At 48.6% G+C, this 23,656-nt stretch overlaps 1 protein-coding gene across 5 annotated transcripts in view; it reads left to right on the forward strand.

Annotated features, from left to right (window-relative positions):
• Nucleotides 1–23,275, forward strand: part of CNDP1 (carnosine dipeptidase 1) — a 36,524-nt gene extending 13,249 nt beyond the window's left edge. For 3 of the 5 annotated variants that reach the window (XM_057698441.1, XM_057698442.1, XM_057698443.1), the window contains 12 exons: nt 913–1,035; nt 2,195–2,344; nt 3,007–3,169; nt 3,864–3,952; nt 7,731–7,931; nt 9,863–9,947; nt 13,834–13,994; nt 15,081–15,245; nt 16,652–16,793; nt 21,512–21,659; nt 21,845–21,916; nt 22,504–23,275. In XM_057698441.1, the coding sequence (XP_057554424.1) occupies nt 913–1,035; nt 2,195–2,344; nt 3,007–3,169; nt 3,864–3,952; nt 7,731–7,931; nt 9,863–9,947; nt 13,834–13,994; nt 15,081–15,245; nt 16,652–16,793; nt 21,512–21,659; nt 21,845–21,911 (1,494 nt within the window). In that variant the 3' untranslated portion in view covers nt 21,912–21,916; nt 22,504–23,275. Of the gene's footprint in view, nt 1–912; nt 1,036–1,580; nt 1,678–2,068; nt 2,101–2,194; nt 2,345–3,006; nt 3,170–3,863; nt 3,953–7,730; nt 7,932–9,862; nt 9,948–13,833; nt 13,995–15,080; nt 15,246–16,651; nt 16,794–21,511; nt 21,660–21,844; nt 21,917–22,503 lie in introns of those variants that run through there. The other 2 variants (XM_057698444.1, XM_057698445.1) reach the window with 2 other exon arrangements.
• The last annotated feature ends 381 nt before the right edge of the window (nt 23,276–23,656 follow it).

Below are 23,656 nucleotides of genomic sequence, written 5' to 3' on the forward strand. Positions count from 1 at the left end.
TTCCCTGGTGGTAATGACGTTGAGCATCTTTTCATGTGCTTGTTGGTCATTTGTATATTTTCTTTGGAGAAATGTCTCTTCAAGTCTTTTGCCCATTTTTTAAACTGGGTCAATTTGTCTTTTATTATTGAGTTGTAAGTCCTTACCTTGGCTCTCTTGGTGCCTGGAATTGGAGGCCAAAGGAAGAGGTAGCCTGAACCTAAGATGTCTCTGAAAAGTAAAGTCTATTTAAAAAATGTTCACAACCAATCCAGAAGGACTAGTTGGTTTCAATGAAGATGGTTAGTTTAGTTCTCAGCCTGGAAGTGCTGCCCTCTCTGGACCCATTGTTCCTGCTCTGCACCCAAACTGGAGCCTGCGGTGTTATTTATCTCAGCGTGGCTTGTTTCTTCTTAAAGTATTCTAACCTCAGGAGCTGATGGAAAGAAACCTCACATTACTGCACAGGACTTTGGACAGTCCTTACAATTTTTTTTTTTTCTAGTAAAGTGGCTAATCACACAAAGAAGTTTTGTTGCTGGTTTTTGTTTTTTGTTTTAATTATCTCACACTTTTCTCTCTTATAAACATTTCCCTTAACACCTGGGATGTAGGGAGCCAACTTAGCTTTACAGGAAGTGCACCCATAGGAAAGATTGTATCACAGGAAAAAACCGAAGACTGTTGCTTTGGTGAGCTTGTTAATTTGGTTTCTGTCTTATTAAAATTCTTTAGCTTTGCAAGTGAAGTGTTTGGGTAAACATATAGCAAAAATATATATTTTCCATTCTACTACCTTGTGTTATTTTAGTTCAAAAGACTGGAAGCAGCTGTGTTGGATAACAGTAACTTTCTTGAATATTTGAAAGGTGGAAAGTACAAAACCTGGTCCTTATTTTAAATCGTACCCCCCGCCCTGTTGCCTGCTCACAGGTGTCATCTCTCCTTGCTTTCCTGCTGCTGGATGGAGGCATGTTCTCACCGTACTCCCCGCCCACTGGGCTGCTAGAGAAGGTCTTCCAGTACATTGATCTCCATCAGGATGAATTTGTACAGGTGAGAGACACGACACCCACAAAATGCTTGGACGGTGCCCTTTGGGAACCTGGGAGAATGGTTATTTGCTGGGGGATGTGGATATTTTTTTTTTTTTTTTTTTTTTGCCTGACAACTTAATTCCATTTAAAATGCCTGACTCCTCATTGAATTAAAATAATAAATGTTGGTTAGATTTGGGCAAGAGAGCCCTCCCAGCCATTCCTCCTAAAAAGGGCATTCCCAGGCTTTCTAGGTGGTGCAGTGGTTAAGAATCCGCCTGCCAATGCAGGCTACATGGGTTCGAGCCCTGCTCTAGGAAGATCCTACATGCCGCGGAGCAACTCAGCCCCGTGCGCCACAACTATTGAGCCCATGTGCTGCAATTACTGAAGCCCACGTGCCTAGAGCCCGTGCTCCGCAACAAGAGAAGCCACGGCAATGATGAGCCCGTGCACCACAACGAAGAGTAGCCCCCACTCACCGCAACTAAAGAAAGCCTGCGCACAGCAAAAAAGACCCAACACAGGCAATAAAATTAATTAATTAATTATTTTTTAAAAAAGGCATTCCCAGCATGTCTGATCTAGGAATGTCTGTTGCGCGATGACCAGCAAGCTCCGTTGAGTTCGTGTTTCCTCTGGACAGTCATCAGCAACTAAGGTGACCCATCCTCCCCTTCAGAGGGGCCCTTGCCGAGACCCTCTCCCGCCCATAAACCTGGCTGAAATGCATCCTCCCCATTCCGTCACCACCTGCTGCAGAAGCTCTAGGTCCAGACAGAGTTCTGCCAAGTTCACGTCAAGGCTGCCTGTTCTGTAGCCCACGTGCAGTATGTACTATACCTCTGCTTCATCCTAACTGACCACATGGCCACCTGTGCGTGGTGTGGGCATGTACTTGGGGGGAGAGACGTGGTGAGGGAAGGCCAGGAGCGGGGGGAGAGGGAGGCTTGGGGAGCAGAGAGCAGCGGGGGTGGCGGTGGGGCTGTACCTGCAGTCCCACCGGGCCCGTCCCATTAACCAGAATCTCTGACCTCCGGGCTCCTGATCACACCTCCAGCTCATCTGCCCGCTCGGTCGCCAGGTCAGATGAGGGCACTCGGGACCTGGGGAGGTGCGTGCCCTTGGACTGGCCGCGGATGACCCCCGTGCTAACCGCCTGTCGCCTGTCCTCGCAGACGCTGAAGGAGTGGGTGGCGGTCGAGAGTGACTCGGTTCAGCCTGTGCCGCGCCTCCGACGACAGCTGCTCAGGATGATGGTCCTGGCCGCCGCGCGGCTCCGGCACCTGGGCGCCCGCGTGGACTTGGTGGAAGCAGGGTCTCAGCAGGTGCGGCCGTGCCCTCCCGCCTCGGAGCTGCCACTGCCCTGGGCATTAGCCAGGCTCCCCTCCATGGTGGCGGGACGGGGCTTGCGTGCCCCGATGCTCAGCAAAAACGCCCTGGCATCGTGGTTCCCAGGGAGGGCAGAAAACTCCCCCTCGTCCCACAGGAGGCCGTAGCCTTGACTCCTTGTCCTGTCGGGACTGGGGGAGGGGGGGAGTGGAGCGGGTGTGCGGAGGCCCCCCACCTGGGCTGTTCACGTCCTTCACGTTTCTCCCAAACGGCCCTTTCCCTGGAGTTCAGAGGCCTCTGTCTCAAAGGACCCAGCCTCTCCTCAGGATCAAGGTCATCAATGCCACTTGGGAGCCAGTGAATCTGTCACCTCCCAGCGTCGCCTGCTTTAGCGTCAGCGAGTCTGATTCTGTCTCCGGGACTGTGTCCACCTGATTGGAGCTGGTTGAGTCTCAGACTCAAAGTTTACTCTTTGTCAATGTGTATCTAAGGAAGGACTTTACTTCTAATAACGTTTTCATTAAAAGTGTCTCATGGTGGCCAATTTAGAGCTGGAAGAGCGATGAGCAGACAGATTATGTGGGCTCTCCAAGGACTCAGGGGTAGAAATAGACTCCTGACGCCATGTCTTTGAATTTTCTCCATTTTCCTCCTGCAGCTGCCTGATGGTCAGACCCTCCCGATACCTCCCATCATCCTGGCTGAACTGGGAGATGATCCCAAGAAGCCCACCGTGTGCTTCTACGGCCACTTGGATGTGCAGCCTGCCAGGCGGGAGGATGGCTGGCTCACGGACCCTTACACGCTGACAGAGGTGGACGGTCAGTCACACCTCGTGCTGGGCTCTTCTGTGGGTGAGGGAGCGCTCACAGGGCTTCAGAGATGGAGATGTGACACTGCCCCGGGCTCCAGTTCTTGCCTGTCGTTGTTAGGAGTGGACAGAACGCTGCCCTCAGGGTCCTCCAATTGGTCCAGTGAGGCTGATTTTCTTTCATTTGTGAAAGAAACTATGAACCTTTGTGCCCCTCGGCAAATTAAGTCTCCACCATGGGAATTCTAGCGTTTCGAGGAAGATTGTTGTGTAGGTCACACATTTTCTTTTTTAAAAACACCAAATGTAATTATGTTTTATAAAGACAAGAAAAAGAAAGGTTAATGGAGACACACATACACCCTTTTTCATTCTCCTGCTAATTGTAAAATCTCAGGGTGAGAGACTATGTTATGTGACATTCTGCAACAAATCCGCGGGTCTGCTTCAATGAACTTGGATAGAATAGCTAATTACTGTTAAGGCCAAAGGGATCTGTATATTTCAAATTAGCTTACATTTTCTGACTAGCATACTATTTGTACATAAGAAATAATACTTTGTGATTTCAGAGCAAGACTTCTCCCTAGAAAAATAGAAAGTACTATTCAAACGATTACCTGTAAAACTACCTTTGATTTTGACTCGCTCAACTTGGCAGAGGTGTCCATGCTTTTCTGAAAATTCTTCCCCCATTTTTAAAGGAAAACTATACGGCCGAGGAACAACAGACAACAAAGGCCCTGTTTTAGCGTGGATCAATGCTGTGAGCACATTCAGAGCCCTGGACGAGGTAGGTGCCAGCTGTGCTTGGGAGCGAGGATGGTGACGGTGATGGTGATGGTGACGGTGGTGGTGATGGTGATGAGGATGATGATGGTGATGATGGTGGTGATGAGGATGATGATGGTGATGATGGTGGTGATGGTGATGGTGATGAGGATGGTGATGGTGACGAGGATGGTGTTGAGGATGGTGATGGTGATGGTGATGAGGATGATGATGGTGATGGTGGTGATGGTGATGGTGATGAGGATGATGATGGTGATGATGGTGGTGATGGTGATGGTGGTGGTGATGGTGATGAGGATGGTGATGGTGATGGTGAGGATGGTGATGGTGGTGGTGATGGTGATGAGGATGGTGATGATGATGGTGGTGGTGATGGTGATGAGGATGGTGATGGTGAGGATGGTGATGAGGATGGTGATGATGGTGGTGATGGTGGTGGTGGTGATGATGATGAGGATGGTGATGAGGATGATGATGGTGATGATAGTGATAAGGATGGTGATGGTGGTGATGGTGATGGTGATGAGGATGGTGATGGTGATGAGGATGATGGTGATGGTGATGATAGCGATGGAGGCAGTGGCTTTGAGCTGCATGATGTCCTTTACTCTTCCCAGCAGTTTTCAGCAGAATGTGTTATAAACACACGTATTTTACAGATAAGGAAAGCGAGGCTCGGGAAAAGAAGGAAACATGCTCAAAGCCACCCAGCTGGTCTGGGGCAGGGTGATACCTTGAGCCTGTGCTGTGGAGCACGTGCAACAATGAAACAAAACAAAAAACATGATGAGCCTGTGGCTGTATCACTATCTGCTGGGACTTATCTTTTTCATCTTCATTTTATTCAGCTTGTCTTTTTTATCTGCAACCTGTCCTTCTTGTCATGAGTATGGTTTTGTTAATAGAGACAGACATACACTATGAGAAATATATTAGCTGATTTGCAAATGACCAAGATAGAGGTCTCTGGGGTGTGATGTTCTGTCTGAATCCTTGAGTTCTTCCGTTCTTGTGGGAAGTGGTTTCAGTAGGTCCAAGGAGGGGTTATGGTGGGGGTGCAGCTTTGAGGGGAGGGCTGCTTTCTCAGGCCACCAACTGTAATCGCTCATGTCATGTGCTCGTGAGGATGGTTTCATCTCGCACTACTCTTTTCTTTTCTGGTAATAAGTGTGCTTAGACTCCAAACAGGATCCAATCTAGCTGTGTGGCCATGAATGGGAGACTTACCCTCTCTGGGCCTCATATTCTGTCCTGTAAAAGTGTGGGTGTTGATATGGGCACCGGCCTCCGACACTGAGTGGTTAGATGGTGTGATTCCATCCCTTTCGTGCAGGAACGGCCCCGCTAGTCAGTGAGCTTGAGGCTGTGCCAGGGAGACCAGGCCCGGGAGTGAGTCCCAGGCCGTTCCAGCCTGGGCTCCACAGAGGATGGGCTCTGTCACCGGGGGTGCAGAAGGAGTCTGTGGGGTCACCTTAAAAACGTGCAGCCTTGCTATCTTTCCCTCATCTTACTTGCGTGGCTGAATTGAATTAAGTGCTTTGGAACACTGGAAGTTTAAGAGCAAGTGGGGCCCGTTTTGGGGGTTCATGGAGGAAAAGGGACATGTCGGCAGTCACAGGGCAAACCCTTGCCGCCACCCCCCTCCCCATGTCTCCAAAGAGGCTCTGGGAGCAGCACTCCCCTTCCGAGACAGAGGGGAGTGAGGTTGGGTGGGCTGTGCCCGTCTGGGGAGGACTGGGTGGGGTCTGTCTCAGGCGCCACGTCCACAGGAGAAACAGGGCAAGTGTAGCAGCCCAGCCGTGCCCGAGGCCCAGACCTTTGATGCTGCTGCTTCCAAATCTTGTTTATCAAGCAGGTCAGGACTGTGCTTTTTTTCTCCTGGAGGCGATGTCATCAGATACCAGGGACTCTCTCTCATGAGTTTGTTGTTTCCTGGGACATAAGCAGAAGAGAGGGGTTTAACTGACCTCGACTCACTGCGTTCTCTTGCGGAGGAAGACAAGCTTAAAGAATCAAGATGTTCTTCCAGGCCCTGTTAACCACCGCAAGGCTGTCCTCTTAGTCATGGCACTACCCTAAAGAAGCCCTTGGTTTCTAGTTCTCTCTCTCTAATTCTCTATTTTCTTTCTTTCCCTTTCCTCCCTTCCTCCCTTCCTCTGTCCATTCCCTGCCTCCCTCATTCTCTCTTTTGTTTTCTGTCCTTTCTTAGGAAGAGGAGAGCAATATTTATAAGAAAGTTTCTACATAAAGGTCAAAATCTGCTTTGCTTTTTAAATTTCAACTCTGAAACTTACATAATCACAAACAAAACATAAGAAATCCCCACTGCCTGTAGACAAATCTGTTCATCTCCCCAAGCCTCTGCCTCCTCATCGGTGATCTAGAAATGATCATTTCTCCCTCCAGGCTTGTTGAGTGGGTTAAATGAGCACAAGTAAAGGTTCTCTGGAGCCTGTGAGTACTAGGCCCTTTATAAGCTCTGGTTTCTTCTTTCCTGGCTCCCTCCCGCCCTCCATGCCCTCTCTTGGTCTTGCTTACAGAGCACTTCAGTGTACATCACCAGGAGGCAGAGCAGGTATTGACACCTGTCTCACGTGGACAGAGACGCGGCTGCCAAGAGGTGGAACTGGTCCCGGGTCCCTGGGTGTCCAGGGACAGAGAAGAGACCAAAGCCCAGGCCTGGCTGCCCGCCCACCTCCCTCCTCCAATGCTTGATAGCTATTGGCTTGTATTTTATTAGTCACATTTTGCCAGAAAATTCTTAGGCTTTCCAGTTACTTCTCAGCAACTATTTTCTAGTTAAATGTTAATAAAGAGCTTTCAAATATTAAGATTTCAGAACTTTAGCTTAACTTGCTAAGACACTAGAAATGTATTCAAGGAATGCATTGAAAAATTCCTTATCCCCAAATGCCCTTAACCAACTGAGTGACCGAAGGTTACTTATTTTCTAATACATAATCCTCCACTCATCCTGCCTTTGTTAATCTGGGGCCAGTCACTCCCACTCATTAGGACTAATTAGTATGTTTGTGCTGCCTCCACTGTGTAGAATCACTTTTCAGGGCTCCCCCCTCATCACCCCTGCACATGCCCTATGCTCCAGGAGAAGCCATTGACCTCTCCTCTCCAAGTGGCTCTCAAAGATATGAAGTTGTAAATTATAAAGTTACAAAAAGATCAAAACCTAATGGGAGAAAGGCACATTGTAAAAATTTTAAAGATGCTCTTGCCTGCCCTAATATTAACTAGAGAAAAATTCAAGTTCCATTTTGCTCTGAGATCAAAGCCTTTGAATACGTTAAAAGGCAGACTGAACTCATAGCTGAGAAATAACAGATACTTGAAATAAAAATTATCCTGAGGCTTAAACATTAGTCAGCCTTTCAAAGGAAAGAATTCTCATTTATCATGCTCAGAATTATGAGGACAGAAAAGAGATTTGTAATTGAGTAACCTTTCTGGAAAAATTCCTTTTAGGGAGAAGGAGGAACGGGCCTGTCAGCGGGGCGCACAGAAGCCCGAAATGTGGACACAGTCTTGTCTTTAGGAATGCCCTGCCCAGGTCCTCTGTCATCAGCGTTAGGTTCATGGTTCACTGGCCATGACCTTGAATTCCCCTTCGCAACCTGAGTTACAGCTCCTCCGTTGTAAACAGAGCTTTGGGGAATATATACATTAACTCAGTGTATTTATGTTACATACAAAGAAACCCTGGGTTTTAAAGGGGAAAGGGGCCCCCTTCTTGGACAGTGAGGTTTGCTCCCCTTTTAATTCAGGATCTCCCCGTGAACATCAAACTCGTCATCGAAGGGATGGAGGAGGCCGGCTCTCTTGCTCTGGAGGAACTTGTCCAGAAAGAAAAGACCGGGTTCTTCTCGAGCGTAGACTACATCGTGATTTCGGATAATCTGTGGATCAGCCGGAGGAAGCCCGCGCTCACCTACGGGACGCGAGGGAACAGCTACTTCACCGTGGAGGTACCTGCCGACAGCAGCCAGTGCAGGCGGGTTCCTGCTGGGATCCTGGCGGGGAGGAGCCAGCAGACACCGACCTGGGTGCGCGGCCGGGGACCACGGGGCCTTGGGATGGGGGAGGGCATGAAGCCCCCGCCGTGGAGGCACGGGCTTTGTGCATGTTTCTGGAGAGAAGATTCGGAGGCGTTCGTGACTCACCAGCCGAAAGGCTCAGGAACTACAGCCGTGGCACCTGGAGGCCGGCCCAGCAGCACCGGGTAGGAGGCCGGCTGCCCGATCGGGGGCCCCGCCCGCCGCGTCTAGGACGGAAGGAGCAGGGGCCCTGGCGGCGGCCCCCGAGCTCCGGCCCCGCCGATGCGCAGCCGCGAGCCCGGCGCCTTCCCTCCGCAGGGAGCGCGGGAATCCCGCGGCGCTGCCCAGCGCCCTGCGCGCGACCCCGAGTTGCGGCCTGACGTTTCCCGTATTGCGGACCCCCTGCCACGGAGCCTGCAGTCTAGAATCGGAAGGTCCTCCTGCGGGAGGCGCTGGGAACCCTGAGGGAAGGGGTGTCCCCGAGGCCAGGACGCGGGAGGGGCCCCCGCTCTCCTGCGAGGGTCCCCGCGGCCCCGCGAGCAGGGGAGCAGGGTGGGGTCGAGGGATGGAGCCGGGGACCATCTCCCCGTCGCCGGCCTCTGTTCCTGCTGCCGAGTCTGCAGAGACGTGTGCTGCAAGGGGTCTCGGGAACAGGTGGGCACGAGGGGTGTCGGGCAGGTGAGGGGGTAGAGTCCCCTGTGCAGCCGCGCCAAGCGGGGGGTGGGGGGAGACGTCGCCGTGCGGGGGGCGCCGTGCGCACTGGGGGTGGGGATGGGGGAGGACGGGAGCACGACAGGTGGGGGATCCTGCGTGGGCCGCGGGACTGACGTCCTCCTAAGGCCAAGAAGAGGGGGAGGGCAGGGTGGGGAGGAGGGGGCCGGGAGGAGAGGCGCTGTGAGCAGGGGGGGGATGCGGCGGCGTGAGGCTTCGGAGGTGGGGCTCTGCGACCCCCAGAGTGCTTTGGGAGTGTCAGTGCCCCACGAGAGAGAGGTCTGAAGCTACAGCGACTAAATGGAAGAGTCATCCAGCAGGGCTGTAAAGACGGCCGGGGCAGGGAGGACCCGCTGGGCAGGAGCGGTGAGAGGGAATGAGTCAAAGAGACTTAAGAAAAGCAAACCCAATCTCTTAGAACCGATTGGACGTAGTGGGCATAGGAGTAATCCAAGATCATCGCCAGGGGAGAGGTTTATAGGGCCGCCGCCTCTGCTTTTGGAAGTGGCAAGCTGGGAGGGAGCAACTGTGGGAGATGTTCCCCTCTAGACCTCCTCAAGCTCGGAAGCTGGGAGCACACCGGAGCGTCATGCACCATAAGCGGAGCTTTAGGTCTGCGCGTAGGTCGAAGGTCAGACCTTCGGGGTTGCGCCTGGAGCACATGGAGGTCGAAAGGACGCCCTGTGGCCTCAAAGCTCTGTGTGATGATCCAGGCATTAAGCTGCGGGGTGAAAAGACAGAAAAGAAGTTCTTAGAGGAGAGGGAGAACTGTCCTGCAGGCAAGAAAAGAACAAGGAGAAGAAAGTTTCTTGGAGAATTTTTCTGGAAAGAGGGCTGAGCAAGAGATGGGGTGAAACCAAGAGGACAACTACATAAACATCAGTCGTTTGGCCAAGGAGGGGCTGGTGGTCTGGGTTCAGTGCTGTTGGGAGCGTGGTTGGGGGCTGAGGTCAGTTTCAGGGGAACCAGTGCAACATGAAGACATGGGGGGGGCAGAAACTCCACGTCGTGTGACAGAAACACAGTGGTGATGACGTCACCTGACCCACCTGAGTCCTGAGGGCCACCTGGGGTGGGTCTGCCACCAGGTGAAAGGTATTGTTGAGCCGCCACGGCAGAAAGCAGCTGCCTTCCCTTTACCTGTCCTGCAGGTGAAGTGCAGAGATCAAGATTTCCACTCGGGCACCTTTGGAGGGATCCTGAATGAACCCATGGCGGATCTGGTCGCGCTTCTCGGTAATGCTTTCTTTCATTTCACTTTTTAAGCATCAAGGAATCTGCTAATGTGGTTCTGTTTGACTCCGTTGTCTCCCCCTTGGTTTGCAGGCCAGCCCTGAATAAGGGCAGAGGGGGGAAAACCATGGTCTTCACTTCCTCCTTGGCTAAGCGTTCCTTAGGCTTATCTCGTCCATGTATTTTCTTTCCATGGACTGAAACCCTTCCTCAATCCACTCCCTCTTCTTTTACTGGATGTTGTGACACATCTGGCCATACTCGAGGACAGCAGCGGGGAGACCCTCCTGGAGAAACATCCAGATGGTGCCCCATCTGCCCGCACCTCTTGGCCTCCTTCCTGCAGGTCCCCGAGGCCCCACGTGGTTCAGAGACGCCAGTGAGTGTGCTCGTTGCCTGTGCCCCTGACCTCCTCCCACGTTGATACAGCTCTGCCTGCAGTCTTGTGTGTGTGTGTCCAGAGGGCCAGCTTGCCCACCTGACTCACCTGTAGCTGTTCCCTGTATCCGGACAGCCCAGCTTCTGGGAGGATCCCGGAAGGCAAGGAAGCTTCATCTTCAGGGCCTCGATGCACAATCCTGGAGGGACACCGCACGTTCACAGTCATAATTTGGTCCTTTTTAAAAAGAGGTTCTCAGGTTACATAAGCCTCAGACCTCACAATACCCGCATTGTTCTCACCTGGCACCCAGGGCGACTTTATGCAAATTTTACAACAAATTTTACAACATGCCCAAAAGCACACCCTCTATGGGGATCAATTAGCAAAAATCTCTCCTTTTTCCACGTTGACATAGCTCAACCTCACACACGGCCGCTGCATCCCATTGGCCTGAGCAGCCGCGGCCAGGAGCCACCAACCCACAGGGCAGATCTGTTGGGAGCTTGCCGCCAGGTCTTCAGTGTCACCTTTATTCTAGCTCTTCCTGCTTCTTCACTGTACAGTTAAATAATTCCATCCATCTATCTATTTATCTGTCTATCTAAAACTCTCCATCCTCTATTTATAATCTACCTATTCAATCTATCATCTATCCTTTACAGACTTCTAGTTTTCCTAAAATACAATTCTTGGACAATATTTTCTGTGCTTGACACTTTTAGACAGAAAACAAGCCATTTTTCTTTAAAGTGTTTAAATTGTTTCCAAACAATTTGGATAGTATGCAAGTTAATGTCCTTTTGCTGGGGGGGTGGGAGATAAAATAATCTCTATTTCATCAGAACTCATCCACCCCCCCCCGGCCCACCCCCCCAACGGCATCACCACATCTTCAGGAGGGCATCTCGATACCCGCCCCCCCCGCCCCTGCTGTGCAGGATTGCCGCACGGCATCCTGGGAGACTGTGGCTTCACCCAGGCATAGCATTCCGTTCAGCCCCTCAAATGCATATGCTCTGCTAGGAAAACTCAGACCAGGGTCATGAGCAGAATGAAAAGCACATGGTTTCACTTTCTTTGATTTTCGAAACAAATCAATTAATCACTCCCCCATCCAGCGCTGGGAAGGCTGCCTCCATCCTGAGAAAACAGAGATTTAAAGCTACATGGAGGACGGGGCCCCAGGGCAGTTCTGTTGGAGCAAACAGTGAGCTGCTCTGATCACAGGCTCATTTGGTCAGGACATCTATCTGAATCATCCCCACCCCCGCTATGGGGTGATGTCTGGCAGCACCAGCTAAACCCACACCACAACACAGACACCAACCATCCTGGCTGCTGCAGTAGCTCAAGTCTCTCCTGTTGTTAGTCTTAACGTTTCAGATACACATCTCGGTTCTCACCACTGACCGTGCCTGCTGCGCCCCCTTGGCTGGCTTGGGGCTCCTCTGCCCACAGCTGATTCTTGACCTGTGTCTTTCCGGCTCCATTATGAGCAGGGTCTGTCTAACGGTGACCTCTGCAGCTCTGTCCCTGCAGACAAGCCCGGCAGCAGAAGTTTAGGGACACACGCTACAGGCGAGACTCAGTGACTGCGTCCCTGGTGGGGCTTTTAAGTTTTGTTTTCATGAGGGTGACAGAGGGTGGCCTATAAATCAGTGACAGCCAGTCCCAGTCATTCAGTGCCCAACTTATTTTTTGACTTGAATTTTACTAATGAGTTTGTATCATTTATTAGATATATGATATATCTTATTGGGCTAAGTGAGGGGGATTCATAACTCAGGACCTGCAGGGAGGCGGATACGCACACAGCGTCGGCAAGTGCTGTCCCCGGATCGCTGTTAGCATGTTGTTTGGAGTTTTTAATGAATGTACGTTGTATAATTTAGTCTTTAATTTGTTCTTTGTAATGAATATTTGTTCTTTAATGGTAGTTGCGTTTCCGTTTGTACCTTATGAGCTGTGGAGCATTTGGTGAAGCAGATTTACAAACCAGAAATGGCCACGTGCATCCTAAAACGCGCTTCCAGCAGGTCTGCTCATGGACGTTATGTGTCGAGCTGGGAGCCAGTGGGATTGTCGTGGTGTCGTCCTGCTGTTCTGTGTCATCACACCCCACGTAGGGGGCCCCTGACTGCTCTCCACAGGGTCATGCTAATCTTATTAATTAGAAGGCAGGGGAAGTCCCGGGGGAGCTGGAGGGGCCTGAGAGGGATGAGGCTGAGAAGCAGAACTGGGAAGACGTCGTTTCACATTTTGTCACCTTGACATCCTCACATCTCAGGGCTTTGCCTTCTGTGATCGCCTCAATGCCATGGGAAGCCCATTACAGTTCACATGACGGCCACCCTGCAGATTTTGGTGGGATGTTTACTTTGTCTTTAGTTCTGTCTGTACAGGCCAAACCACCTGCAGGTCTACTCACAGGGTCACGCTTGTTATTCAGCCCTGTGTGGTCAGAGATGAGCCCTCGTGCTGGAAGGCGGGGTCTTTCGTGCGGGCGGGTGCCCAGCATTCCTGTGGCAGGTGTCCCACAACTAGGTGTGATGCCCCGGCTCTCACAGAGCCCTCTGCCCTGTGCTTTGCGGTTGTCGACTTTAACAGAAAGCTTTGAAAATGCAGTGCTTCATGGTAATTTTCTGACACTCTGAGGTTATGATCATGTGAAGCATGCGGCGTGTGTTTTTATGACGTGTCTTCACTTGAATAAAAGGCCCCAGGTGGACGGAGAGTGACTTTAGCTGCTGCGGAGGCGTTTCTCTCGTTTTATTACTGGTCTACTTGCTGGCTTTGTTGGGCCTTTATAGTAAGTCCTCTCTCAAGAGAGCGAGCTGTATGCGCCCAGTCTCGGCATCTGCTTCCTTTGTAGATGCTCACTGATGAGGTTTCACTCATGGCTGTTAATCCCAAAACTCTTCTAGGAATAAGAGTAGTGGATCTGCCACGCCACTACGAAAGCTCTCGTGGTCATGATGTGTAGCTCATGGACGAGCCCTCAAGGCTGTACGCTTTTGATTAGAGATGAGTATTTATCGTGTTAGTGTGGTGGGTTTAGGGGAGAGAAGTTGGGAAGGAATGATAACTTTGAGTTTCTAAGTTTTGTAAGTATGTGTATTGAAACATTTTTTCTAATGAACACAGTACTTTTAAACTCAGGATAAGATAAAACTAAAAAAAGAACCTTGTTTATGATGTGCAAGTGTACTTGAGAACTTGCATGTAGTGCAGGTAAGTCACACCAAATGTCACCGACCCGTGTGTTTCCATCCCTCTGTGGACAAGGTTAAAACGGGCCTGACTCAGCTGCCTGGTGACCAGCTCCTTCCTCCCCCATCACCTTGGGGCCGTGAGCTGCTGCCACCTGGGCCCACGAGCCTCTGCCGTGGGGTCCAGGGCCAGTCTCGGGCCCGCTGCAACCCCAGGAGGGTCCCCGAAATTCTGCTGCAGGGCCAGGACCCCGCCCATCTGTAACTTCCCCCACCTTTGTGTCCTGCGTCTCTCTAGGCAGCCTGGTGGACGCGTCTGGTCGCATTCTGATCCCTGGAATCTATGACCACGTGGCTCCTGTTACAGAAGAGGAGAAGAGAATGTATGAAGCCATTGAGCTGGACCTTGAGGAGTACCAGAACAGCAGCCAGGTTAAGAAGTTTCTGTTTGACACCAAGGTAGGTCACAGGTTGATGGGTAACCTGAAAGAAGAGCGATGAAAACCTGTTTTCCCAACGCCCAGTTTGTCGTGTGCTGCTGTTCTGCACGGCTTAGAGCTGGGAGTACATGTTAACCAGGGGCAGCCGTCCCTTCACGGCCTTGTCCCCGTGTTCTAGCCCGACTGGTCCTTTTCCTGGGGTCTGTCCGGCACGGGCCTCAGGTGCCTAACCACGGGGCAGTGACTCACTTCATAGCCATGCCTTTCCAAATCAGCTTATGAGACTCAAACCCATGCTGGCCCTCAGCCGGTGAGCTGGGCTTCCTGTCTGTTTAAAGTTTGAGGATAGTCTGAGATAACTTCAGCTCCAAGGCTCCTAACTGTTCATTTTTTTTAGACAAAACTAAGAGTGTTAGGGGCTAATCTGTAAATTGCTACATCCCTGCCTCAGTGTAGTAAATAAACCAAGAGCTGAAAGCAGGCTACTGGTGGATTTACATTTCTTTCTTTCCGGTCTATGTCTCCTCCTCCTTAAACAAACAAATGAAGAACAAACGAGAGAGACCCCCAAACCGCTTGCCTGCTGTGGTGTTGGGTGGCTCTGGCTGGTTCCTTGGGGGACCTCCAGGGGAGAGAGGAGTGCTGAACAGAAGGGGGTTCATCATCACGGAGTGTGTCTCTTCCCTCAGACTAGCTCTCTGGTGGCTGCTGGCTCAAACATCCGCAGATTTCTTCCAAGGTTGCTGGGAAATAAAACGCGTTTATCACATGAGTTATTGTTGCAGTGACTGGGGACAGAAGTTATAACCGAACCCCAGGTTTAGAAAGGGCCCCTTTGCCGCCTGTGAGTGCAGACTTCAGCGCCGCAGCGGTGAGGGGCCTTGTCAGTGGAAGCAGCCGGTGCAGGTGCCGGCGGCAGAGGGTCCCAGGTCCCGGGGGAGAGTCCGCCAGCACTGCTGGTCCCGACATACCTAAGGAAGGTGGTGATTAACGTGTCACGATCAGTGTCACAGGTGTACAGGAACTGGCGACACAAGCGATATACTTCAACTGGGTTTTAGCTAAACATTCCTCTATATAGGAGGATGATTTTGTTTTATTTTAGGAGGACCTTCTCATGCACCTGTGGAGGTACCCATCTCTTTCTATTCATGGGATCGAGGGCGCGTTTGATGAGCCTGGAGCCAAAACAGTCATACCTGGCCGAGTGATAGGGAAATTCTCCATCCGGCTGGTCCCTCACATGAATGTGTCCGTGGTGGAGGAACAGGTGGGTGACGTGCGTGCATTCTCCTGCCCAGTGGCAGCACCGTTCCTGAGCGCCGCACACCGCCGTGTAGCTGGCAGTTCAGCTGTTAGCGCTGAGTATCTTTTTTTTTTTTTTTTCAACGCAAAAGGGACTGGAACAAATGTCAAGGAACTGATAAAATTTTTGTTCAATAAAAATCTCTTTGCTCAATTATATGCAATTACAGTAGTCATGTAAATAACCAGTTGGAGTTGGAGTGATGGGAAATTTTTAAAAATTAAATGGTAGCTGTGAAGGCAAGATTGGTTTTACACCCAGATGGAGAAGCTAACTGCCAACGGCTGGATGGAGCTGGAAAATCTCAAGCCGCAGTCATCAGTTTGTCCGAGATGTCTGAAATCTACACTCTGAAAACAGCCATTTTTATAAAAACGTTATCTGGAGGGAGTACGTGTCTAAATTACCCACCAATCATCAGTTTACCTCAAGTTTAGCAGAAAGTAGACCCTGAATAAATGAGCTCTGGAAGCACCTCATCCCACCCTCTCTATCCCATTGTCCCTCGTCTGCTCGGTGCTGGTTACATCCTAAAACACCCTCCCTCCTTCCCTCCCTCCCTCCCTTTTTGTCCCTCTTTCCACAACATATAAATTCCACAGGGGCAGGACTGTCCTGGTCTTGCTCACAGCTGTGATCCCAACAGTTCCTGCCACAGGACAGCCATTAACATTTGTTGAAGCAAAGATTGGAAGGAATTTTTTTTTTTCTCTTGGCTACGTGGCCTGTGGGATCCCGATTCCCTGACTAAGGATTGATCCTGGGCCCTTGGCAGTGAGAGCTTGGAGTCCCAACCGCTGGGCCGCCAGGGAATTCCCTGGAAGGACCCTTTTAGAGTGTGGAGTTGTTCTTGGAGGGTTTCCCTAGTAGCAGCTGGAACAGAGCCAAGGGAAGAGAAGGACGCTGGTGACACGGCCCCTTCGCAGCTTAGCTTGGAACTGCTCCCACTTTCGGAAATTTCGAAACGCATGGTGGTCCCCAGACAGCCACTTAGGTATTGATAAGTCCAAAAAGAGCCATCAGTCGTCAGATGGAGAAGCTGTATCGTGTTTCATAATTACCAGAATTCATAATAACCAAACGTTAACAGTCAGACACCCTGGCGAGGATGGGGCAGGGTGGGGCTGGGACTGGAGGGTCTGGGGACAGAGGGGGAGTGAGATCTCGTGTTCCTTCCACTGGGTGAAGCTCCCAGTCCTGGAGACCCTGCTCACTCCATACCATCCCTCCAGAAGAACTAAGGTAAAATACAACACTTGGATTTGTTGGGTTGAGATTTCATCAGTTTCTTGATGAAAGACGACTGTATATACATGGTATGAAAAAATAACTTGAAATTTTCTCTTACAACTGAAAATGTTACCTTTTAGGTGAAGCAGCACCTTGAATATATATTCTCCAAAAGAAATAGCTCCAACCAGATGACTGTTTCTATGACACTAGGACTACACCCATGGAGTGCGAATATTAGAGATAATCAGTATCTTGCAGCCAAAAGAGCCATCAAAACAGGTCGGACTTGAGATCTTTTAAGTTGCCAGTTTACAGTGGGGGGTGGTGCCTGGTGGGGCAGTGGCTAAGGCAGACAAGTGTAAAACTTCAGAATCGACTCTTGTTTTTATGTGGGCTGTATTACTACACACAGTGCTCTCTCACGAGTCTTCCCAACAGCCTTTCCCCATTTTACAAATTAAGGCTTGAAGAGATTAAGTAATTTGCCCAGCTATTAGTGGCAAAGCTAGGGTTTAAGCTCATACCAGGAGACTTGAATTTGGGACAAAATGATGGACTTGAAAACCTCTAATACTCATGGAAATGATGACCAACATTTAAAAGCATCCTTTTAAGTGTGCAGCTGAACTGGCATGAAAGTAAAGGAGATCCTCTGAGATTAAAAATGAAGGAGTCCCTCCCATCAGCAAGCATGCACAAGCCTCCTAGATAGCTTCCTCCACAAGAGGACAGACAGCAGTATCAAGCAGTATCAGCAGTATTTCGTCTTTTTGAACTGAAAACCACAGCCACAGAAAGACAGAGAAAATGTAAAAGCAGAGGACTTTGTACCAGATGAAGGGACAGGATAAAACCCCAGAAAAACAACTCAATGAAGAGGAGATAGGCACCCTTCCAGAAAAAGAATTCAGAATAATGATGGTGAAGACGATCCAGGACTTTGAAAAAAGACTGGATGCAAAGATCGAAAAGTTTACCGAAGACCTAGAAGAATTAAAGAGCAAACAGAGATATGCAACACAATAACTGAAATGAAAAATACACTAGAAGGAACCAATACCAGATTAACTGAGGCAGAAGGACGAATAAGTGACCTGGAAGACAGAATGGTGATAATCACTGATGCGGAAAAGAATAAAGAAAAAAGAATGAAAAGAACTGAAGACAGCCTAAGAGGCCTCTGGGGCAATGTTAAATGCACCAACATTCACATTATAGGGGTCCCAGAAGGAGGAGAGAGAGAGAAAGGACCCGAGAAAATACTGGAAGAGATTATAGTTGAAAACTTCCCTGAGTTGGGAAAGGAAATGGCTACCCAAGTCCAGGAAGTGCAGAGAGTCCCAGGCAGGATAAATCCAAGGAGAAACACGCCAAGACATATAGTAGTCAAATTGACAAAAATTAAAGAGAGAGAAAATTTATTAAAAGCAACAAAGGAAAAACAACAAATAACATACAAGGGAACTCCCATTAGGTTAACAGCTGATTTCTCAGCAGAAACTCTGCAAGCCAGAAGGGAGTGGCATGATATATTTCCAGTGATGAAAGGGAAGAACCTACAGCCAAGAATACTCTACCCAGCAAGGATCTCATTCAGATTTGATGGAGACATCAAAAGTTTTACAGACAAGCAACAGCTAAGAGAATTCAGCACCACCAAACCAGCCCTACAACAAATGCTAAAGGAACTTCTCTAAGTGGGAAACATAAGAGAAGAAAAGGACCTACAGAAACAACAACAAAACAATTTAAAAAATGGTAATAGGAACATACATATCAATAATTACCTTAAATGTAAATGGACTAAACGCATCAACCAAAAGACACAGACTGGCTGAATGGATACAAAAACAAGACCCATATATATGCTGTCTACAAGAGACTCACTTCAGACCTAGGAATACATACAGACTGAACGTGAGGGGATGGAAAAAGATATTCCATGCAAATGGAAATCAAAAGAAAGCTGGAGTAGCAATACTCATATCAGATAAAATAGACTTTAAAATAAAAAATGTTACAAGAGACAAGAAAGGACATTACATAAAGATCAAGGGATCCATCCAAGAAGAGGAGATAACAATTATAAATATATATGCACCCAATATAGGAGCACCTCAATACGTAAGGCAAAGGCTAACAACTATGAAAGAGGAAATGCAAGGCAGAAATAGAGACACAGGTGTAGAGAACAAACACATGGACACCAAGTGGGGAAAGCGGGGAGGGTTGGGGGGGAATGAACTGGGAGATTGGGATACCGAATTGTACACTCTAAATATATGCTGTTTACTGTCTGTTAACTGTATCTCAATAAAAGTAAAAAAAAAAAACACACACACACACAAAATGAAGAAGGAGCTAAAGTTTAGTGAGTGAGCAAGCTGATACGGGGCTGCCCTGCGGGGATTTGCTCTTCCTGGTCACAAGGAGGTTTGGGCTTTAATGGTCTCAGGCCACCATGAAGTAGAAAACGAGACTCACTACATAAAGGCAGGGCATTCTCCAAGAGCCATGCTCATCCTGGAGGGGTGTGTGTGTGTGTGTGTGTGTGTAAGCTTGACCGTCCTTGCTTGGGTTTTGGAGGAACACAAAATCTCCCCTGAGGATTTTTAACCATGGGCCCATCTTGACATGGGTTTGGGTCTTTAATTTCTACTGTGTGTAGTCCCTTTCTTCCCAAGCCCGTGCTGGACTGCCTGGCTGGTGCAAGCCCCAAGGCAGGCCACATGAGATTTCCACTGAAGATGCTTCCTGCATATGAGCTTCTTGTATATAATTACAAGACACGTGAGAAACTCAGTTCGGGCCTATCTGACTCTAAAACCCAGTGGTCTTTTCACAACGCCACTCTGCTTCTCCAGAGGTAGGGAATAGCTTCATTTGTAATTTCCTCAGTGCTGCCTGTTTTTACTTCACATATTTCTAAGTCCTGGACAGGGTCTCGTGGTTGGTGAGCAGGGGACACAAGCCTGGCACTGGCTGCCTGGGAAGGAGTAGCCGGTCTTTTCTGCAGCAGGAATGGGACACTGCCAACAATTGCAAAATGGGGGGCTCTCCTAAAAGCAGGGGAATTTTGGGGTCTCTCCAGTCGTTGGATGGGAAGACTCTGACACGTGTTTACATGGACCTACGTGCTATGTTACAGATGGGCCTCGGGCCACGCGCCTAAAGATGCAGGAGCTGGAACAGGGGTTCCGGACATCCTTGGAGCCCTCACTCTATCGTGATTGTCAGTACAGGGACACGGACGTTGTCAGTTACAGGACAAGTCCACGACTTAGAGCCATACTTCTCTGCATAATCATTCCCCCGTCCCAGCTGTAGCAGTGTTTTGCCAATTATGGAGTGAAGAAAAGAGAAAGGGTTAGGAGGATAAAGGAATGCCGCTGAAGAGAGGCACCTAATTGAAACGTCAAATGTCAAGGCCTGACATACTCTTTCAGGAAAGCAGAGGCACCTTGGGGCTGTTTGTGTGCTGAGCCAGTTCTGCTAACAGAGTCCATGGTCTTTACTCACATTCACACCTTGCCCTGTGGATAAGGAAGACCTGGCGTGTTTGCTTTTGCGACTTTGTTTCATTTTTCATTCCTGCTCCATCACCAGCAACTTGCCCTCTAGCCTAGAAGCTCTGAACTCCTCTCTTTCTAGACCCTAGGATATCTGTTAAAACTAATTTCTGGGGCTTCCCTCGTGGTGCGGTGGTTAAGAATCTGCCTGCCAATGCAGGCTACATGGGTTCAATCCCTGCTCCAGGAAGATCCCACATGCCGCGGAGCAACTAAGCCCAAGCGCCACAACTACTGAGCCTGTGCTTTAGAGCCTGTGAGCCACGACTGTTGAGCCCATGTGCTGCAACTACTGAAGCCCATGTGCCTAGAGCCCATGCTCTGCAACAAGAGAAGCCACGGCAACGAGGAGCCCGTGCACCACAGCGAAGAGTAGCCCCTACTCACCGCAGTGCACAGCAAAAAAAAAAAAAAGACCCAACACAGCCGATAAAATAAATAAATATATTTATAAAACCAAAACAAAAAAAAACCAAAAAAAGCTAATTGCTGGGATACCTTGAAAGTTGAGTACAAGCACTGAGACGTTTAGGTGTTAGTTGAGTACAGCTATTTATTTGTATATGGTTACAAACAAAAATCAAAACAAAGAAGTCCCACTTTCCCAATATGTAATTCATGAAGCAGCCATGAAAGTGGGTACACTGTCTTGTGGTGCTTCCGCCAGAATGCATGACCTCTTCCAATTCTGAGAAGGCATCAGACAAACCTAAATTGAGAGACAGTTTACAAAGCAACTGATCAGTACTCTACAGGAAGGTTAAGTTCATGAAAGTCAAATAGAGGCCGAGAACCTGTCACAGACTAGAGGAGACTCAGAGGCAATAACAAAATGCAGTGTGGGATTCTGGATTCAGTCCTGGTATAGAAAAAGGGAAAAAGTAAAATTCCAATCAGGTCTCAGTCTACTTGATAATATTATTCCAATGTTGATTTCCTATTCTTGATCATTGTATAGTAGTTATATGCTACCATTGGGGAAAGTAGAGGATATGTGGGAACTCTGTACTATTTTTGCAACTTTTATGTAAGTATAAGATTAGTTCAAAATACAAATTTAAAAATATTTTTTAAAAGCGGATAATTGTAGGGACTTCCCTGGTGGTCCAGTGGTTAAGACTCCACGCTTCCACTGCAGGGGCTGTGGGTCGGGTCTCTGGTTGGGGGACTAAGATCCAGCATGCTGCGCGGCCGAAAAAAAAGGGTTGAAAGTAGATAACTGTAAAGAAGGCAACCACGGTTTTCTTCTTGACTCTACTGATGATTTTAGAATATAAATTATGGGAAATCAAGAAGCTTGCCTGCCCCAAGTATCAAATTTAATGCTTAAAAAAAGAAGACGACAAAGCAAACACTACAGTTGAGGAGGTTACCGGGGGGTTGTCTTGTCATTATTTTACTCGAACGCCCCCTTTTCCTGTGTTTCAGTGTTTGGGACGGAGCCAGACATGATCCGGGACGGATCGACCATACCCATCGCCCGGACGCTGCAGGCCTCCATCCAGAAGAGTGTGATGATGCTCCCGCTGGGCGCTGCTGACGACGGAGAGCACTCTCAGAACGAGAAAATCAACAGGTCTGCGACGCCTGTGGGCGCTGACCCCTGGTGCGCGAGCCCGGGCTCTTTGTACCGGTGCCCTCCAGACCTGCTGCATACTCCAGATGGAATTTCTATCATCAGCTCTTCCTGCTTAAACTCTAGACAGCCTTCCCTCTGTCGTTTGAATGGGAATAACAGCTTTTCTCTTTGTCTTTTGCTAGGTGGAACTACATAGAGGGATCCAAATTATTTGCTGCCTTTTTCTTCGAGATGGCTAAGCTGCACTAATCATGGTAGGAACCTTCCAGCCTAGGTCTGACCTGCTGACAGATCCCCTCTCACACAACCTTGGGCAGGAACAAAATCTAAATATCCAAAGGAATTTGGTCCCGAAAATAATGTTTTCCTTCCCATTTAAAGTGTCCTTGGACATTTGGACCAGTAATAAAGTATTTCCAAGGTACAGACGTTGGACATGGTTTAAAGTCGCTGTTGCACGCCTTTCTAAAGTCACAGTCACCTCCGACAACTTGATTTACCCAGGTTCTGCTACAGTTGCCCCAGGCTTGGACTCATGCTACCCTTCAGGATGAGGACAAGCCTCTAAGATTCTCTGCTTGCAATTTGATTGGCGTAATCACTCCAGTTTGAGTTCTAGGCCTCTAAGTGCTTGACACATAATCATCCCAGCATGTGACTGTCCATCCTACATCACCCTTGCTTTTACCACCTGTTCCCTTTACCTTGTTGATAAAATGTTGGTCTCTAGCACCACCTACTATGATTTCCCTGTGGGTTCATTTTTAGAGGAGTTACTAAAGCAAGATACCACATTAACCTCTTGCTTCCCCTTCATTTATTTTTCTTGCTTCTTCGAAAGTTCTGGAATGGAAATGATCAATATTCATCAGATCCTTATGCCATCTGGGATTCCTTGTGGGAGGATGAGTAACTGTTTAAATTCCAAGCCTCTTCACCTTTCCAGCAACGGATACCAGCGGACACCCCCCTTGCCCCCCGCCCCCGGCATCCTCTTCTTTCTCCCACCCGTCGGTACAGGCCTGCTGCTCTCTCTTCAACATCTGTGCACACGTAAATCCGCCATAGCAGAATTAATCCTGATAGCATTTCTCTCACTCCGCTGGAATTGTACGCAATGACTACATCTAAATTGCTCAAAGCTTTTAATAACATCAGTTTTAGATAGAGAACTAATCAACCCTGACATCAGTAACACATTCTAAATTTAAAGCCATCAGCTAATGTTGCACTCATTAATCATTTCGGCTAACCATCTTGTTTGGCTTGATTGGATTTGATGGTGTAAACAAACAAAAAAAATGTAATTTTTCTACAGCTGAGTATATGTAAACAAACTGATTTGATCTTTATAAATTATTTAAATCACGTTAACGGAGAAGAATTTAAGGCTTTATAAAAATGTTCTCTTATGATTCTAAATAAAAAACAAGCATAACACATTCCGTTGCTTCATGGGTTCTTATGTCAGTTTTAAAACTTGCTGCACCTCATCTGCTATGGCTGGACCAGAGGGCCAGTAGTTGAGCTTGTCCTGCCCCACCTGTGTCAGAGATATGGGATGCAGCTAAGGCTTTAGCCTTGCAGGGGCATCCAGGAAGGAGCCGCTTTTCCTCTGATGCTAGAGAATATTTACATGCTTTATTTTTTTAAGAACTTTTATTGAGATACAGTTGACATACAATAAACTGCATATATTTAACGTGTACAATTTGATAGTTTTTTATTATTAGTAATGTATATATGGCAATCTCAATCTCCCAATTCATCAAGTCATCCTCCCCACCCCCCCACTTTCCCCACTTGGTGTCCGTGTTTGTCCTCTACATCTGTGGCTCTATTTCTGCCTTGCAAACTGGTTGATTTGTACCATTTTTCTATATCCCATATATATATCTTGTTAATCATGTTAATATACGATATTTGTTTTTCTCTTTCTGACTCACTTCACTCTGCATGACAGACTCTAGGTCCATCCATGCCGCTACAAATGT

The sequence above is a fragment of the Hippopotamus amphibius genome, chromosome 11 (assembly GCF_030028045.1).
Source record: "Hippopotamus amphibius kiboko isolate mHipAmp2 chromosome 11, mHipAmp2.hap2, whole genome shotgun sequence".
In the NCBI taxonomy this organism is placed as follows: Eukaryota; Metazoa; Chordata; class Mammalia; order Artiodactyla; family Hippopotamidae; genus Hippopotamus; species Hippopotamus amphibius.